A 20,095-nucleotide genomic window follows, 5' to 3' on the forward strand; every position below is an offset into this window, starting at 1 on the left:
CATGGAAAAATCTACAATTGCATACGTAAATCACATGCCGTTAGATAATTAACACTTTGTACTCATAAATTAGCCTGTCTGCTGATAATAGGAAAGAAACATTTTTCTCTTATTCTCTGAAAGCAAACCGGAAGCTCTATACTTGGCATAAACTGACAAATTTTTTTTTATAAGGGAAGATCATAAGATTTAAAGAACAGGTTCAGAAAATGAACAGAGTTAATAGAAGTTTTTTTAAAAAAAGCAAAAAACCACACCACACACAATTGGTTTCATTAATAAAATCGACTTTAGGCAAACTGCCAAAGCTGCCCTATCTAACCATCAAAGTACGCCCTCCCTCTCCCCCCCACCCCAATATTTAGAAATGAATACTATTTTGCTCTGGTTTCACATTCCTAATCCCTCTCGCTGTTCTACACAGTGTTGATTTTGGATGCCAGGTGAGTGAACAGATTTTCCTATTTCCTGCTTTTGCCTGCATCTCTCACAAGCAAAATGTATTTGCCTACTTCTGGAGTCTGTTTATTCTAAAACTGCTTATTGAGCGTCCATTATGTGCTGGGCGCTGTGAAGAGTGGAGAGACATAGGTACAGCCTCCCTTCCCCTCAGTAAGCACTCATTCTAGGAAGGGCTCAAACAAGGAAAGAACAGCCATTGTGAAGATCCATTCTAGGAGTCTTGGATGTGCTACAAAGTCATGGCAGGGGCCATACAGGGAGATGGCCGGGGATATGACAGCCGAGTTTTGAAGGATAAACTGGATGGGGAAAATATTTCAGAAAGATGGGCCTGCTCATACAAAGATGGGGGGAGAGGGGGGTGCAGAAAGAAATTGTGTTCTGAGAGAGGAAGGGTGAAAGGAAAGGTATGATGGGCAAGCAGGCAGGCAGGACACTAAGATGTGGAGATAATGCAGGATGCAGACTGAAAGCCAGGACACCGCTAGGAGTCAAGAACTGATGAGGACTGAAGTAAGGTTCTGACTGATGGTTCAGCATCCACCGCAGTAAAACAAGGCTTAGAATTAAGATCCTCCAATTCTTGATCTTTCTCTACATCTCAGTGTGTCTGCTGCTTTTGACTATCTAATCAAATGAATTAGTGGGCCTAGCTGGGTGGTTCATTTGGTTGGAGCATCCTCCCACATACCAAAAGGTGGCAGGTTTGATTCCCAGTCAGGGAAAGTACCTAGGTTGTGGGTTCAATTCCAGGAGGCAACCCAATTGATGTTTCTCTCCTTTGCTCTTTCTCTCTCTAAATCCATAAAAATTTATCCTTAGGTAAGGAAAAAAAAAAAAAAGCTATGATAGGAAGAAATTGAAATTGTAGATGCCTTTTTTCCATGAAAAGGTAGTTAAATATAGTTGAGTCATATAATACTTGGGAAATCTAGCCATGGTTTCTTCATCTATAAATGTGATAATGATCATCATATCACTGATGTGGTGCCAGTGGGTTGTGAAAGTGACAGTGATAGGGGCGAGATATTTCTTAATCTGAACTCAAGGCCTGGATATGATGAAAAGAGCCATGGTCGTAGGATCAGAAAAACGAATTCAAGTTCTGGTCCATACACTTACTAATCATATATATTGTTTTCTCATGATTACTGTAACAAATGACCACAATAAGCAAAGTATTAAAAAAGTATTCTCTCAGAGTTCCAGAGGCCAGAATTCTGAAACCAAGAGGTCACAGAGCAATGCCCCTCAGAAGGCTCTAGAAGAGAACTCTTCCCTGGCTTTCCCAGTGTTGGGTGGCTCCAGGCACTCCTTGGCTTGTGGATGCCTGTTTTTACGTGATCATCTCCTTTATGTTTGTGTTTTCTCTTCCGTCTCTCACTAGGACACTCATCATTGAATTTAGAGCCCACCCAGGTAATTAAAAAGGATCTTATCCCAAGATCCTTAACTTATATTTGCAAAGATTCTTTTACCAAATAAGTCACATGACAGGGTCTTACTATCAGGACATAGATGTAACTTTTTAAGGTGACTGCTTAGCCCACTACACTGTATCACCTTGGGCAAATCACTAACTGTGAATGGGCGAGGGGATTTCACTACCTTTCTTTATCCACCTAAAGTCTGTCATGAGAACTAAAAGAAATAGCATGCACGAAAGACATTTGTAAAGAGTTATGTGAATGTTGGTTATTCTACTGACTTGGCCAGTAGTTTATACAAAGATTTCAATAAGAGATTGATCTCCCCTCCAACCTTTTCTCCTTTGAGTCTAAAAATAGTTTTGCTGAAGCACAAGAATTTCAGACCAATCATTTTCAAAGGGAAGGAGAAACATTTTACAATGTAGTCACTAAAGATAAGAAGTGTTCAGAGAGAAAGCATTGTCAGTTGTGTGCGTGCACAGACTTGAAAGACCAGAAAATGCCTTAGATGTTTTTCTAGAACAAGGCAAAGAATAAAGAAACAAAGAAATAAATTTTGTAGGTCAAGCTGATAGAGTAGGTTTTCCCCCTCTAAACTCTTTATTATAAACAAAAACAAACAAACAAACAAAAAATCAACTTAGCCCTGGCAAGGCAGCTCAGTTGTTTAGAGTGTGGTCCCCATATAACAAGATTGTGGGTTCGATACCTGATCAGGGTGCATACAAGAGGCAACCAGTGAGTACATAAGTGGGACAACAAATCGATGGTTTTCTCTTTCTCACTCTTTTCCTCCCTATCTCTCTCTCTCTAATTAACCAACCAATCAATAATTTTTAAAAACTTAAAAAAATATGTACTGATTGCTCATGCTTATATTTTAAAATTGTTGCCATTTGTCACAATTGCTTTATCTTTACATATGTAAGTAGATGGAATATTCTGAGCCATTTAAAAGTAGGTCAAAGCATGACATTTCATCTCTGTTTATTTCAGATAGCATCTCTAAAAACACTTTCTTCTATATAAGCAAAAAGTCATTATCACATTAGAAAAATCAGCAATAATCCTATACAGTAATCTAATAGTCTCAATTCTCTAAATATTCTCATTCTCTAATTAACATCCAAATGTTTTTTTTTTGTGTGTGTGTGTGTGTGGCTGTATTTTTTTTTTAAACCAGTATTCAAGCAAGATCTATGCAATGCATTTGGTTGTTACATCTTTTTAGACTCTCTTAATGTAGAATTGTCCCACCCCCTTTTTTCTTTTCCTTGGGGCTGACTTTTTTTTTTTGAAGAGACCAGTCATCTTATTTGAGTGGGGTGCTAGAGTTCGTGGAAAAATGGAATTCTAGGTAAGGAGATCTGAGGGAGATAATAGATCAACCGAAGGACTTATATACAAGCATATAAGTACAACCAATGGGCACAAAACTCTGGGGAGGGAGGGCATGTATGGGAGGGGGTGGGCAATGGTATATGTACAAAGATAATAATTTAATAAAAAAATTAAAAAAGAAAAATGGAATTCTAGTACTCAGCAGCACTGAAAAGAGCTGTGTCTGTGACCACCGAGGTTCTCCATATCCCTGCCCAGCCTTCCTCTGTCAACAGAGCAGGAGAGCATGTTGCTTATCTTCCAGATGCATCAGAAGGCTCCGGCCTCAGAGAGAGCTATGTGCTTGCTCCCAGCGAGGGGGCATGGGTAGGCTAGAGGGACCACCACCTGTTGTGATAGCCCTTCTGTTCTGCTTTGCTTCTTTCATGATCACTATCAGGATATGTTGGAGCTGGAGGCTGAGCGTGACGAGGACCTGCAGAGTAAACAGGATGAGCAAGAAGCACATGATGCTAAGCATGAAGACCCTCAACTGTCCACATCTTGGCAGTTTTCAGAGAACATCCCTAAACTGTAAGCTTTGACGTAAGCAAAAGGAAACATGTAATCATGTTTTGTGGAGGGGAAACATAAATTTAGCAGAGAACTTAGGGAAAGCTTTGGAGATTTAAAATCCATACATGAATTAAACCATGAAGCACTCATGTGCACAAGTAACTACCTACACGTTCAGCAAGAATGCAGAATAAAGATATATCTAAGGATATAGGTAGAGCCGTATCACTCTCAGATAATTTTCTAGATATAAAAAGTATTCTAATTATCATTAAAATATATTGTTAGGCCCCTATAAACATTTTCCCTATTGTATACCTCCCCCTCCCCTGAGCTACCACCACTATCCTAAAATCAATACTTAACATTCACTCTATACAGGGAAATTAAAAATATATCTATTGTTTTTACTAAATATAAAATAGGCTTTATTTTGTATATTATTTACAATAGGCCAGGATTTGGAAAAGATCTGTTATAATGAATATCAAATACATTTCCAAACTTCTTTCTTGAGGCTTACCTGCCTCTGGGCCCTATTTTGGTGACAGAAAATGAAAAGGCAAACCAACTTACCCTTTAAAACAAGAGGGTTTGGACCATGGGAGATGTTTCCCATTGTTTCTACTTTAAAACTGATCATAATCATATTTTTGCAGGAATCAGGAGAACATGTTTTTCCAGCTAAACCACTGGAATACACAGATGGGTCTACAAGTGAAAGAACTCGGAGATGATCACATGGGCTGGATGAAGAAAATTAACGGTATTATACAAAAGGTATCCCTATCAGAAAGCACAGTGAAGAGGTAATTGTAAAGTGCTGAGGTTGGTCAGAACATGATTAAAATTTTCATAGCTTCAGAAATTTTAGAAACTCGGGGCTTAAGGTGGTAAAGTTCTTAGGAAAGTCTCTAGGATAAGAAGTGTAAAGTCTTATGTTTGAAGTTAATGTCACACCTGTCAGAAGGGCTATCATCAATCAATCAACAAACAACAGAGTTGGGGAGGATTTTGAGAAAAGGGAACCTTTGGGTACAATTGGTGGGAATGCAGACCAGTGCACTACTGGGAAAAGCAGGATGGAGTTATCTTAGAAAATTATTGAACTGCCTTATGACCCAGCGATTCCACTTCTTGGAATATATCTAAAGAAACTCGAAACACTAATTCAAAAGAATATTGTACCCCTAAGTTAATTGCAGCATTATTTACAATAGCCAGGATTTGGAAGCAGCCCAAGTGCCCATCAATAGATGAGTGGATAAAAAAGCTGTGGCATATTTACACGATGGAATACTCCTTAGCTGTAAAAGAGAAACCTTATCTTTTGCAACAGTATGGATGAACCTGGAGAGTATTATGCTAAGTGAAATAAACCAGTCAAAGGAAGACAAGAACCATTTTTCACTTATATGTGGAATCTAATGAACAAAACAAACTGAGGAACAAAATAAAAACAGACTCAGAGATACAGAGAGCAGACTGACAGCTGTCAGAGGGAAGGTGGACTGGGTGAAAAAGATGAAGAGATTATGAAAAGAAAAAAAGAAAGAAAGGAAAATGAAAAAAACATAACAAAAAACAAAAAAACTCCCTGGCCATAAAGTTCAGTTGGCTGGATTTGAACCCTGGTGAAGGCATGTACAGAAGGCAACTGATAAATGTTTCTCTCTCACATCACTCTCTTTCTCCCTATCTCTCCCTTCCTCTCTCTCTCTCTCTAAATATATATTGGGTAAGAATTAAATATATATATTTAGTCCTCCTTGGGTAAGGATTAAAACATTGCAAAAATATCCCCCAAACCTCATAGACACAGACAATAGTATGGTGATTATCTGAGGAAATTGGGGTGGGGGAAGTATTGATAGAAGAGGGCAAAAAGGATAAATGGTGATGGAAGGAGACTTGACTTGGGGTGGGGAATGCACAATAAAATATACAGATGATGTGTTATAGAATTGTACACCTGAAACCTATATAATTTTATTAACCAACTAGAGGCCCAGGAAATATTCTTATATTCCTAATAGACTGATTTTTTTAACAGCAGAATAATCTGATTTTTTCAATTCTATGAATAATCACTTTGCATTTGTTTGTACTAGTAGTCTCTTGACATGGTGAATTATAAGGACTAATTATTGAATGCTGAACCAGCCTTGAATTCCCAGAATAAAGTTCACTTGGTCATAATATGTTATCCTTTTTATATATTGTTGAATTCACTTCACTAAAGTGAAATTTTTATAAATATGTTGACGAGAGAGATTGGTCCATGCTTTTCTTGTAATGTGTAGTGTTAGTAGAAGAAGAATACCTGCTTCACAGGAAAAAAAATTGGATGTTTTCCTACCTGTTTGTGTGAAACTGTCATAGTTTATTCCTTATATGTTTAGTTGAATTCACCAGGAAGTCATATTTCCTTGGTATTTCATTGTGGTAAGATTTTTTAACTCCTTTATTCTACTTCTTTGTAGCTTCAACCATTCATTCTCCCTCACACATCCCTAACTCCTGCCAACAACAAATCTGTTTTCTATAATTATGTTATTTCATGAATATTACATAAATCAAATCATGTAATATGTATCCCTTTGAGATTAGTTTTTTTTTCACTTGGCATAATTCCTTTGAGGTTCACCCACGTTGTTGCATATATCAATAGTTCCTTCCTTTTCACTTCTGAATAAGTAGTCTGTGGTATGGATATATATATATTTTGTTTAATCATTCACCCCCCAAAAGACAATTGCACAATTTCTAGTTTGGGGCTATTAGGAAAAAAGCTACTTGAAACATTCATGCACAACTTCCTGCATAAAAATAAATCTTAATTTCTCAATTGTCCCAGAGTGAAATCAATGGGTCATAGGGTAAGTCTGTTTTTAGTTTCATTTTGACAGAAACTGCCAAACTATTTCCCAGAGTGTTCGTACCATTTTACATTCCCATCACCAATGTATGAGTGATCCAAATTCTCCACACCCATTTAATGTTATCACTATCGATATTTTCTATCTTAGCTATCTGATAAGTTACATGTGTAGTGATATCTCACTGTAGTTTTAAATTTGGAAATTTTTTATGCCTAATGTTTTAAAAAACATTTCATGTGGGTTGTGTTTTTTTTTGCCATCTATATACTTTCTTGGTGAAAGTTCTGTGCATGTCTTTTCATTTTCTAATTGGAAAATTATATATATATTAATATATATATATATATATATATATATATATATATATATATATATATAATTTCAAAGAGGAGAGATAGAAACATTATCATGAGAGAGAGTCATTGATCAGCTGCTTCCTGCACACCCCATATTGGGAATTGAGTCTGAAACCCAGGCATGTGTCCTGATGGGGAATTGAACCAGGACCTCCTGGTTCATAGGTCGACGCTCAAACACTGAACCACCTGGCCTGGGCTGAGAGTTTGTTTTTTAATGTTGCGTTTTCAGAGGTTTTCACATACCATAAATATAAGACCTTTGCCAGAAATGAGACATGCAATCCATTTAACAGTGACTGGCTACTCAAAAGTTTTAAACTTGTAATGAGGTCCAGTTTATCAATGTTCCCTCTTATGGTAGTGTTATTGGAGTTAAGTCTAAGATCTCTTTGCCTAATCCTAGGTCCCAAAAATTTTTCATGGTTCTTTTCTAGAAATTTAACTAAGCTTCCATTTTAATAATTTTAATTTTCTTCTCCTGTGTCTAGTTAGGTCTTAACCTTTATTTTTTTTTAATATTTAAAAAAAATATATTTTATTGATTTTTTACAGAGAGGAAGGGAGAGGAATAGAGTTAGAAACATCAATGAGAGAGTCATCAATCAGCTGCCTCTTGCACGTCCCCTACTGGGGATGTGCCCGCAACCAAGATACATGCCCTTGACCAGAACTGAACCCAGGACCCTTCAGTCCACAAACTAAGGCTCTATCCACTGAGCCAAACCGGTTTCAGCAACCTTTCTTTTTAAAAGTATATTTTTATTGATTTCAGAGAGGAAGGGAGAGGGAGAGATAGAAACATCAGTGGTGAGAGAGAATTAATGATCTGCAGCCTTCTACATGCCCCCACATGGGGGATTGAGCCCACAACCCGGGAATCAACCATGACCTCTTGGTTTATAGGTTGCCACTCAGCCATGACTGAGCCACACCAGCTGGGCATGTCTTCCATTTCTTTACTATTATCTAAATTATTTAGAGTGTTTTTTATTTTTTTTATTTTGAATTGCATTTATGTCTCCCAATTCCAACACAAGCACTTATCCAAGAGTCTTCTGTTATAGGAATAGAATTTAATTTTTTAAAAAGATTAAAATTGATCTTTCTACAAAGATTAAAAAAAGATTAGGAGGTTTTTCTTAATCCAAGACTTAGCCCATCTCTTGGTCTGTTTGCAGCTTATTAAGTGAGGTGATGTCCTTGGAGGGCCAAGTTGAAAAGCTGGAGTCACACCAGGGCCTTGACCCTGACAACGGGGAAAACATCAAGGTAAACTGGAGGCTTGGGAAGGACTCTGCCCTCTCTTGTATTATTTAACAGGTCATAAGAAGAATTAAAACCCCTCTTCCGTCACAAGAAGGAATGATATCTGGTGGTCAGTTCTGAGCACCTTTCGCCTGGCTACACTTCTATTCTCTGATGTATGAAAAAGGCTAGATTTTAAAAAATTATATCTAGAAAACCAGTCAGACAAATAAGATAGGGTTATATCTTGATGCTATCTTAAGATAACGATGAGTACCTTATGGGAAAACTCTTCTTTATCTTTTATCCCAGCACCTAACAGTACAGAGAAGACAGGAAATACGTATTTGTGAAGAGCTGCATCCTTAGAGTGTAAGGGATATGGGTGCATCTGTCTTTGTTTCCTTCATGAAGAGTGTTCTATGTTGATTTTCACTATCTCTAAGTTTTCCTGTTGTTTTTGTCTCCTTATGTTACTTAGAGAAAGGTTTAATTTTCCCTTTTATAATGACTCATAAAATATTGCAAGGAAGGTAGTGATCAACTCTTGAAAATAAGTAAGACTTCAGAGCCCTGACTGATAACTTTTTCTGCTCTACTAACCTTCAGGCCTTTGAAGAAAAGTCTCTAAAAAAAGAAAAAGACTTTGTCTAGCTTTCCCCCTATTTTTTTAAATGAAATTGCCAGCCCCAGCTTTAGCTTAAGCCAAAGAGTTTAAATTAAGTGGATTTTGGACGAAGTAAAGGAGAAATAGCTCTTTTATTGTAAGAAGGTAATGTAATTTAAACCCTCACATATGAAAAGCCATCTACAGATTAGCACAGATTTATTACCAAGGAAAAAATTACTTTTAACTGTGACTCGGTCCAACATTTTAAAGTAGCAACCTCATTTTGTGCTAGTTGAAAAGTCAAGCATTTTTTTTTTTCACTGTCCTTGGGTTTTGGAAATTGCAAACTATGAAAAGAGGGAAGAGGACAAAGGCCAAGAACTTTTTTGCCTTAAAAAATTCTTTCAAGAGTCAGCTGTCCTACAGGAATGTGGATTTCAGCAGGAGTTAGAGTTAGAGAGGGATATATATCAAAGGAACAAGGAGGAAGATAGACAAGCACAAAAATAAATGAAAGTGAGATTTAAAAACAAATAAGAGCTTGGGATACTTTGAAAAGGAAAGACATCAAAAACATGTATGAAGATTCTGTCTGGAGTTACACAGCTGGGTATACACTTAAAAAATATAGACTCAAACATAAAAATTAAAAACAACCCAAATATCCCCCAAGTGGCGTGTGGATAAATCATGACACATGTTATAAAATGGAATACTACTAAGCAATAAAAAGGAATGGCCTTCTTATTCATGCAGCTACATGAATGGATCTCAAGTGCATTATGCTAAGTGAAAAAAGCCAGGTTCCATTTGCGTAATACTGAAAAGGGCAAAAAGGGAACAAAAAATAGATTAGTGATTGCTGGAGTCAAGTGGATTAAAGGAAGTAGGAGATGGAAAAAAGGGCACAGGAAATTTGGGGTGTGATGGACATATTCCAGACCTTGTTGTGGTGCTGATTATGTAACACTGTGCATTGGTCAAAATTCATAGAATTACTCACTTTTTTAAAAGGTGAGTTTTACTGTATATAAATTATAACCTTAATAAACATGACTTTTAAAAAATTTACACAGGTTCTGTCCTCAATAAGTCTAACGGTTGATGGGAAAGCCTGTGTAAAAACAAATGCAGTGGTTTAATGAGTAAGAAACTTTAAAAATAATTGTTACAGATGCAAAGTCAGTAGGAATGGTAATAAAGGGGAAAGTGAGCATTATTAGAAATAGATATGGGAACAGCAAACAAAGTTTGGGAAAACTAAAAGAGAAATAAGTTAATGAAGTTTTAAATATCACATGAATTGGCTCATTTATTTCTCATGAAGAAATGCAATGACTCAGCAAGCCATGAAAGTGGAGAAGGGAAATTTGGTAAAAGCATTTAAACACACACACACACACACACACACACACACACACACACACACCCCAAATGGAAAAGACCTTTAAACCAAGAATAGTTAAAATCTACCGTTGAGGTAGATTTGGGGTATTGCCTCCTATTGAGTCCCCAAGTCCACACATTTTCTGAAATCTCCATGAGAATATCTAGACTTTTATCCTAAGACTTACATCTCAGTTATCTTTGATAGTACTGTATAAATATATTTTCTATGTAAACAAACCAGGGCACCAAGTAAAATATGATGATTATATCACAGCTATTTTCTAAATAATTAAATGCCACAGTTCAGGGGTAGGTATTGAAAAAACTTGGTAAAGAAGGGTGTAGACTATACATTCTCTATAGCTGTTTGAGAGCAAATACTCTTTTTTTAAAAAAATCAATCTTTATTGTTCATATTTTTACAAAGGTTCCTCATTTCTTCCCCCTCCACCAGGTTTCCACCCCACCCTCCGCCCCCTCCCCATCCCCCATTGTCCTCATCCATAGGTGCACAGTTTATGTTCAGTCTATTCCTCCCTCCCTTTCCCTGATAGTAAATCCCTTTTCAGATAGTAAATCAGTTACTTAGCATTTTCTCATATCAATAATACCTCCACATTCCCAATGATACACTTCATACAAAAGACATTTCCAAATAGGTCAACCAGCCTCATCCAGGCCCCACCCAAGGCACTCACAGATCAACACCCCAGCGCTATACTAACTCAACACATCCAAATCTAAGCCTTCATCACTTGATTCAACAGACCCTCAAGTTCCCACAAAAGTTTCCAGCCATGTCTGAGAGGCAGCCATGGGGCAGGGGCAGGCGAGGAGTGAGCTGTTCCGGGCCTGGCTGCTCCGGGCCTGGCCTCTGTTGCTCTGGTTCGTTCCACAACCAGCTGCTCCAGGTCTGGTCACTGCTGCTCCCAGCCTAGTTGCTCTGGACTTGGCTGCTGCTGCTCCGGGCCTGGCCACACCCGACCCGGCTGCTCTGGGCCCGGCCGCTCCGGGCCTGGCCGCTCCCAGCCTGGCAGCCGCTGAGAGCAAATACTCTTTATTGATATCCAATCAGCACAGTGCCTAGCTCAGTAGTCTTTTATGTAGGATATGGCCAATAATATCTTGATTTAATTTAATATTGACTTTGGATATCAACACCTAGAATAATAAGGGGGGGAAATGGCTTCTATTAAACCTCAAACTTTTGATCATGAATTAGCTTTCTTCTGAAAAATCATAACTTGTTTTGTTTCAGTTCCTACATCATTCTTTATAACTTTTGTTTTATACCCTTTGTTTTAAAAGGAGAAGATTGTGGAAATTAAAAAGCAACTAGGAGAAATGGATAACAAATTTGTCCAGGTAATAATAAAAATGGCTTTATAATTGATTTCTTCAAAGAAATCTCAGATTTAGAGAATTTTAGTGATGGAGTCTAAAATTTGATGAAAAATAGAATTTTAAACCTAGAAGAGAACTTAGGGTCATATAATCTATGCCCTTATTTTCAGAAGAGAAAAGCATGACTCAGAAATATGAAGTGATATGCCCATATTTCCAAATGAAAAAAGTCTTGTTCTTGAATGAATATATGTATATCTTCATATGTACGTGTATGAATATATGTATATATTCATATGTATGTGTATATCATATGTATGTGTATATTCATATGTATATGTACATGTATGTATTCTGAATATATTAATATATATTTATTTTAATATATACAGGTACATGTATTTATATATCTAAATATACAAACATATTTAATATATATTTATATATTTTTCTCTTAACAAAAGTAATATATGCTTATTTTAATAAGTAAAACATTATAGAACTTTTTGATATTAAAATAAAAAATAATCCTACTCACTCAACAATAAACATAGTGAACATTATTTTTTTAATCTCACCTGAGGACATGTTCCATCAATTTGAGAGAGAGAGAGGGGTTGGAGAGAGAGAGAGAGGGAGGGTTGGGGGGAGAGAGAGAGAGAGAGAGAGAGAGAGAGAGAGAGAGAATGAGAGAGAGAGAGAGAGAGAGAGAGAGAGAAACATCTATTGGCTGCTTCTAATATGTGTCCTGACACCTGCATCCCAGGTATATACCCTAACCAGGAATTGAAACTATAATCTTTTGGTGTACAGAATGACATTCCAACTAACTGAGCCACATGGCTGGGGCACAGTGAGCATTCCTGTATATTTATATTCTATCAAATCTTTCTATACATATTGTTATTTTAATGGGATTATATTGCATATATATATATTTTTGCAACTTGCTATTTTCACTTTGCATTTTTTGTTATATATATTTATTATTATTATTTTCTTTTTTGGTTAATTCTCACCCAAGAATATTTGTCTGTTGATTTTTAGAGAGAGTGGAAGGGAGGGGAAGAGACACACTGAGAAACATCAATATGAGAGAGAGACATTGATTGGTTGCCTCCCGCACATGCCCCAACCAGGGAAGGGGATGGAGCTTGCAACAGAGATAGGTGCCCTTGACTGGAATCAAACCCGAGACCCTTCAGTCCTCAGGGTCTACCAAGCCAAACGGCTAAGGCTCACTTAGAATGTTTTTTTCTTTAAAAACATTCTAAGCTACTAGATGTCATTTTACCTTTCTGCTGTTTCTACAATGCAGGATTTGATTTTTAGACATATTACATTTATTTTATTGTATATTTGGGGCTTTATAATCCATGTTTTCCATTACAAACGATGCCTCAGAAACCCATATCTTTGCTTGTTTTGGCAAGGGCTCCTTTAATAATCAATTTCTATTTTTAAATAAATAAATAAATAAAATTTAAGATTGAATTTATTGGGGTGACATTGATGTACAATTCTATAATATATCATCTGCATATTGTATTGTGCGTTTACCACTCCAACTCAATAAATTTCTAGAAATGGCACCTCTATCTAGAACCCATCTTTCTTGAATCCCAGAGGACTGTTCTTCCTGCTATAGCTCTGCTCTTCAAGTCATGCTGCAAATCTATTATGGGATGATTATTTAAAACCTTTAAAATGTTTTACTCCTGACGTATGTGCAGTGGGCATTTATGTCTTAGATGGTTTGCTTTCAGCTTGTGTCTTGATCTTACAATAGAAACCAACCAAATCCATCTGTTACCTCTACCTGGCAGCCTCTAGGAGACATGGGAAGGAAAGAGGAAACACAGCTTTCATGGATGGTTTTTTTGCTAAACCATAAGGCCCAAATAGTCGAACTAACATAATGAGGATTTAATATTTATATATTATAAATTTTTAAAAGATACATAATTTTATTTTTTTTCTTCATAATTACACTCTGTTTCTCTAACTAGTGGCCTGGTGGATGGTTTTTAAGGAGCCAGGGAAGAGCAATAAGAAGAGAAAAAGATGATTTATTTTAAGCAGTTGTTAATAAAAATTTGCACTTCTAAAGCATTGAAAATAATTGTATGAATCTTTTGGTTATTGCTCCTGCAATTTATTATAATTACACTATGAATTTGCTCCAGGGAGCAAGGATTTTACTTGAGTAAAAGTAATTTTCATTAAAACTACTTTATAATTAAGTGGCATCAAAAATGAGTAAGACATTATTGTATAAACCAGAAAAATATAATTTCTATTTTATCCCAAATTGTGGGTGTCTTTTCAGGTTGATGCTTGTAATGAAGCTCATGAATTAAAGGAGAAACTTGTTGCAAAAATAGAGGTAAGATTTCACTGTCACGTGAGTTCGAATAGTAAGATAAAATGAACTAAATATAAATAGAGAGGCAATCTTTTCCCTAGAATTGGAGAGGGTACCACATACTGATCTCTTTCTACCCTTATTGCTGTCTTCTTCCCCTCCTGGCCTTCTGCTTTGGGCCAACAGAACATGTCACACCTCTGGGCTCTTCCACATCTCCTCCATCTGGAGCTTACCCTGTATGCACTACATATTACCCTCTCTTCAAGGCTCAGCTCATATGTCATCTTTTTCAGACATTCCCTTATCTTCCTTACCAAGAAAAATGAAACAGTGAATAAATGAACAACCTGTCACACGTTCAGAGGTGGCTGGTGATCCCACTTTCTAGAGCAGATGCCCACCACCAAACCTCAGCTACTTGGTCTCAGCACCTTGTTTATTTTGTCTTTGGCGAGTATCTTAATCTATAATATCTAATGTGTATATGTGTTTAGCATGTAATTCTTTGTCTAGTTTGCTTTTAAAAGCCTACATGCAATACGATGCACATCCCTTGTCTATTTTGTTAGCCAATGCATCCTAGAACAGTGCCTGTTAGGAATCAATAAATAAAAAAATGTCCTAACATAGATGAACAAATTGGATAGATAAATTCAGTACGAGAATAATTATCTTTCTATGTGAATAGCCCAGCAAAGACCAACATGTGGCTTTTGTTTCATGTTATACAATGGTGCTAACTTACTCTGTGATAGTGCCTTTTTCTATTAGGTGAGAATATCTGTCAGTGACCGCCTCAGATGACTCACATGTGACTTGCAATGTGGGCCCCTGAGGTGTGCTGGGGGAAAAGCTCTCTGCATCATCCACAATAAGACTGGCAGATACCTAGAATCATTTTTTAAATATATGTTTATTGATTCCAGAGAGGAAAGGAGAGGGAAAGAGAGATAGAAACATCAGTGATGAGAGAGAATCATTAATTGGCCTGCACTGGAGACTGAGCTGCAACCTGGGCATTTGCCCTGACCAGAATTGAACAGTGACTTCCTGGTTCATAGACTGATGCTCAACCACTGACTGAGCCACACCGGCCGGGTTGGAGTCATTTTAAAAAAATGATAATTGATTGTTCTTCTTTCCAGAACTTCTGCAAGGACATGACTGTGATGAATAAAAGACTGGGGATGTACCCATTGAAAGAAGAGCACACGGACTCTCGGAATCCTGAGGAAATGGGTGGGGAAGAAATAGAGCAGCTGCTTCTTCATGCTCTCCCGACCCCTTCGGTGCAAAACTCCGCTCCTCGCTGTACCTTGTGGTGAGTCAGAGAAAAGAGCCGTGGGGGCTGGACAGGCCCTTGTGTGTGAACAATAGTAAGATTAAGCCTCAAGTGTTACTTAAATATTTGTTTCATCTCCTTTTACAAATTATTTCTGTTCTTTAAAAGTCATAGTATTTTGATTTTGATTTTTAGATATAGATTAATTGCATTAGACACACACACACACACACACACACACACACACACACACACATTTCTTCCTTATTGCTTTAGGTAACTATATGTAAAAAGTCTTAAAGGGTGGTGTCTGCAGAGTGTGATGCAGCCTCCTCCACCAGAGCAGCATAGCTGATAAGCAGATTTGAAAACCTTTGCTTGTTGCACAGGATGCCTCTCCCTTGTACAGTATGGAAGGCATACATAGTAGCAAATTCTGACTCTGCGCTTCTTCCTAGAGATACCACACCATCACATATACCCTGAGTATGAGCATATATACTTTTAAATATATATATGATGAACATTTTTTATATTTCAAGTCCCCAAATGATCAAGATTTCTGCCTTTAGTAGCCCATGGAGTATTAGGAGACAGATTTAAAATAATTTAATTGCAATAATATGCTGTGGGTCCCATGTCAGGATTATGTGCAAGGTATAGTGCACACAAAAGAGGGAGCTGAAGATTCTCCTGGTTTTGTGGTTTGGGATAAAGAATCAGAAGTAGAGCCCGGCCAGTGTGGTTCAGTGGTTAAGCATCTACCTAAGAACCAGGAGGTCATGGTTCAATTCCTGGTCAGGGCATATGACGGGGTTGTGGGCTCAATCTCCAGTGTGGGGCATGCAGGAGAAAGCTGATCAGTTATTCTCTCTCATCATTGATGTTTCTCCCTCTCTCTCTCTCTCTCTCTCTCTCTCTCCCTTACTCTCTGAAATCAATAAAAATGTATTTTAAAAAATAGACATTCACCATGTTCAACAAAAATTAGTTAAGTGAGGAATAATGCCAATGAAAATGGTGGACCTCCAAAATTATAGTCAATAAGAGAGCTGGAAAAATGGTCAGAAACAAATTTTTTCAGAATCCTGTAAATTAAGGATCCCAGTATTCAGAATACATTAAGAACTATTACAATCCAAAAACAAAGACTAACAACCCAATTTCCTAAATGAGCAAAGGAGTTAAATAGACATTTCTTCAAAGAAAATATACAAATGGCCAACAAGCACACAAAAAGATGTTCAACATCATTGGTCATTAGGGAAATGCAAATCAAAATTATGAGATACCTCTTTATACCAGTAAGTTAAGTATAGTTAAAAAGATAGACAATAACAAGCATGTGCAGAATTTAAAACCTCAGGAATGACTAGTGGGATTGTAAAATGGTGCAGTCACTTTGCAAACAACTTGGCAGTTCCTAAAAATGTTAATGGAGCTACCATATGACCCATACCTAGATATGCAGCCAAAAGAACTGAATATATATGCTCACAAAACACCTGTACATGAATGTTCACAGCAGCATTTTTATAATAGTTAACAAGTAGATGACCCTTGAAAATGTTATGCTAAGTGAAAGAAGCCAGACACAAAAGGACACACACTACATGATTCCATTCATATGAAATGTTCAAAATAGGAAAATCCATATAAATAGAACATAGATTAATGATTGGCAGGCCTGGGGTTAATGGGAAATAGAAAGCAATTATTGCCAAAGCCGGTTTGGCTCAGTGGTAGAGCGTCGGTCTGCGGACTGAAAGGTCCCGGGTTTGATTCCGGGCAAGGGCATGTACCTTGGTTGTGGGCACATCCCCAGTGGGGGGTGTGCAGAAGGCAGCTGGTCAATGTTTCTCTCTCATCGACGTTTCTGGCTCTCTATCTCTCTCCCTTCCTCTCTGTGAAAAATCAATAAAATATATTAAATTTAAAAAAAAAAGAAAAAAAGGAAAAAAAAGAAAGAAAGCAACTATTCGTGGGTACAGGTTTTCTTTATGGGGTGATGATAACACCCTGAAATTAAATAGTGATGATGGTTGAACAAGCTTATGAATAAACTAAAAGCCATGGATTGTTCTCTTTAATATGTGAAGTAGAAGCAATTATTTGTAGAACTACCAAGAGATAGCCAGTGGTGATAATGCCAAGAAACTTGACTCAGATTTACAGAATCTACTTGAGTGAGGTCACAAAATAGACCCATAGTTAGCTTGAACTGCATGCTAGAGTTTCTCTTCTGAAATGTATTACAGATGGAGATTACCTTCAGGTAACTGGTTTATCTGTGACATGTCTTTTCTTTTTGATTTTTCAGATCTTCTACCTTAATCGTGTAAAATCCTTAGCGACCATTATGACCAAATGACTGGAACGACCAGTCAACCAGTCACTATGATGTGCACTGACCACCAGGGGGCAGACACTCAATGCAGGAGCAGCCCTGTGGTGGTCAGTGCACTCCCACAGCCAACCTCCCACAGCCCCTCCCCTTGGCCAACTGGCCGACTTCCTATGATCCCTCCTCCTGGGCCCTGATCGGGGCAGTGGAGGGATGGGGGAGGGCTGGCAGGCCAACCTTCCACAGCCCCTTCCCCTGGCCAGCCAGCCAATCTTCTGTGGTCCCTTTCCCCTGCCAGCCAGCCCCCCAATAGGCCTCAATTGCCAGCCAAGCCAAGGGACCCTACCAGTGCGTGAATTCGTGCACCAGGCCTCTAGTTAGAAAATAATAATGCAAGAAATTAAAAACAAAGAAATAAACTACATTATAATCACAGCCCAGGAGGAGGAGTCCTCAGACTTGGAAAAGCTTCTATTACTTTGTAAGGGTGATTCTGATGCCAGGACAAAAATGATAACAGAGAGGGCTGAGTTCCATTTGTCACATTGTACTTTGTGTCCTGAAGAAAACCTAATTCCCCTATGCCTTTATTTTCTCCCAAACAGGCATCATATAAACCTCATAAATGAGGTAAAGATGGCAATCATCTGTGAGAAGAGCATTTCAAAGGAAAGAGCCCCACAATATCGAGGGTTTCATTATTTCACAACTACAGAGTGTTAGAATTCCAGTGTCAGTCCTAAAATGAACTTAAGTGCTCAACTATTTTGCAGATGTCACCTGAGGTCAAGAGAAGTTCAGTTACTTACATGAAGTTATAGAGCTCCCTGGGTGGAGGAGCCAGGAGTCACGGCAGTGTGGTTTTCTTCAGAATGTTCTTAACACATGTTTTCTTTCCCTATAGGAAACGTGCACTGAGGATTTTCATCCTATTTTATGCCCTCACCTTCACTGCACTTTCGTGTTACATATTATTTTTTGACGCCACGTTTATCTTTGAAAAGGCGCTCCCTACAATGCTTGGGCGCCGCAGAATGTGGGAACTGCGGGAGATTATTGTGCCTTTCTTAAATCTGGAAGTGGAAGACTTGTTGCCCTCCTAAAGACACAGAAGTTGCTGTTACACTACTCACTTCCTCCCCAATAAAATTCTGGCTGTTCTTGTATTATGGTGGTTAACTTACTAAAAAAAAAAAAAATACTATAGGGTGTTGGCAAAGGACATTGTAGTCATGTAGCAATTGGTTGATCACAGACAGAAAAAAAAAATGAAAGCAGTTTATCTCTACCCTTAAATGCACAATGACTCCTCAAATCGTGCACACATTGATTAAAACATTTACTTCAAACCACTAATCTCTCTCATCTTCCAACAGCGAGGACACGGAGGCTATCCAGTGTTAGCTTCCTCTGGAAAACAAACAATTACTTCTGCTACACACATTTATTAAAGAGAACAATTCCATGGTTTTTAGGTACCGTATTTTTCGGACCATAAGACGCTCCGGACCATAAGACGCACCAGTTTTTAGAGAAGGGAAATGAAGAAAAAAAGATTCTGAAACAAATAGTGTCCTAAAATATTTTATGTGCATTAAAACCCAACATCACAGTCATATACACATGTAATCAACCCTGTAAAGTAAACAGCAGCATTTAGAACCATTTTAGAGCCGGGCAAGTAAAAAAACTTTTTTTTTAAAGTATATGTGTAGGCTATATTTGGACCATAAGACGCAGAGACTTTTCCCTCCCACTTCTGGAGGAAAAAAAGTGCGTCTTATGGTCCGAAAAATACGGTATTTCACCCATTTGACCTCTGATGTCTCAGAAAAGAAAGCACAGAATTCCTCTCCATTGTTTCCAATTTTACTTAAGTTGGGTTGGAGCCATACTTCGAGTATATGGACATTTAATTTTGCCCCTTAACATTCATTTATGATTTTGGTAATGGCACCCTAATTTTGCTTTTAAAGAAGTATCTTTCCCCAGTGAACATAATTCTAGTTGGTCCCCCATTGCCCTATTAAGAAGAGCTGGAAATATGTTCAATCAGGCAATCTCTAAGACTGAGAATCTTGAGAATCATACAAAGAAGGGAAATGATTGGAACTTGAATTTGCTGAACTAGTCTATATCGTTTTCTGCTTAAGCTAGCCAGAGTTGGTTTTGTTGCTTATAATCAAAGGAAGTTTAGTTGATGCAGTAAGTTTTGAATGTGGAGTATTTTTAGCCCCAATGTTGTAGGTAATGAGGAAATAGTAACCTTTATTTTCTTTTTCTTTTTTTTTGTTTTCTTTCCTTTGGTAGCAATTTATTTATTTATTTATTTATTTATTTATTTATTTATTTATTTATTTATTGTTTAAAGTATTACATATAGTAGTACATATCTCTCCCCCCCCCATTCAACTTCCCCCAGCTTCCCCTACCCCCTGTCACATGCCCTCATCCCACCCCTCCAGTGTCTTGTGTCCATTATGT

General features: G+C 37.6%; 1 protein-coding gene across 1 annotated transcript; it reads left to right on the plus strand.

Annotated features, from left to right (window-relative positions):
• The first annotated feature begins 3,596 nt into the window (after nucleotides 1–3,596).
• Nucleotides 3,597–18,776, plus strand: SMCO2 (single-pass membrane protein with coiled-coil domains 2). The gene is made up of 7 exons (XM_036458857.2): nucleotides 3,597–3,806; nucleotides 4,448–4,597; nucleotides 8,208–8,298; nucleotides 11,582–11,638; nucleotides 13,947–14,003; nucleotides 15,131–15,306; nucleotides 18,516–18,776. The coding sequence occupies exons 1-7, from the start codon at nucleotides 3,676–3,678 to the stop codon at nucleotides 18,712–18,714; spliced, it is 861 nt and encodes a 286-aa protein (XP_036314750.2). The 5' UTR covers nucleotides 3,597–3,675; the 3' UTR covers nucleotides 18,715–18,776.
• Nucleotides 18,777–20,095: the final 1,319 nt, after the last annotated feature.

The sequence above is a fragment of the Pipistrellus kuhlii genome, unplaced genomic scaffold (genome assembly GCF_014108245.1).
Source record: "Pipistrellus kuhlii isolate mPipKuh1 unplaced genomic scaffold, mPipKuh1.p scaffold_m20_p_3, whole genome shotgun sequence".
Classification (NCBI taxonomy): Eukaryota; Metazoa; Chordata; class Mammalia; order Chiroptera; family Vespertilionidae; genus Pipistrellus; species Pipistrellus kuhlii.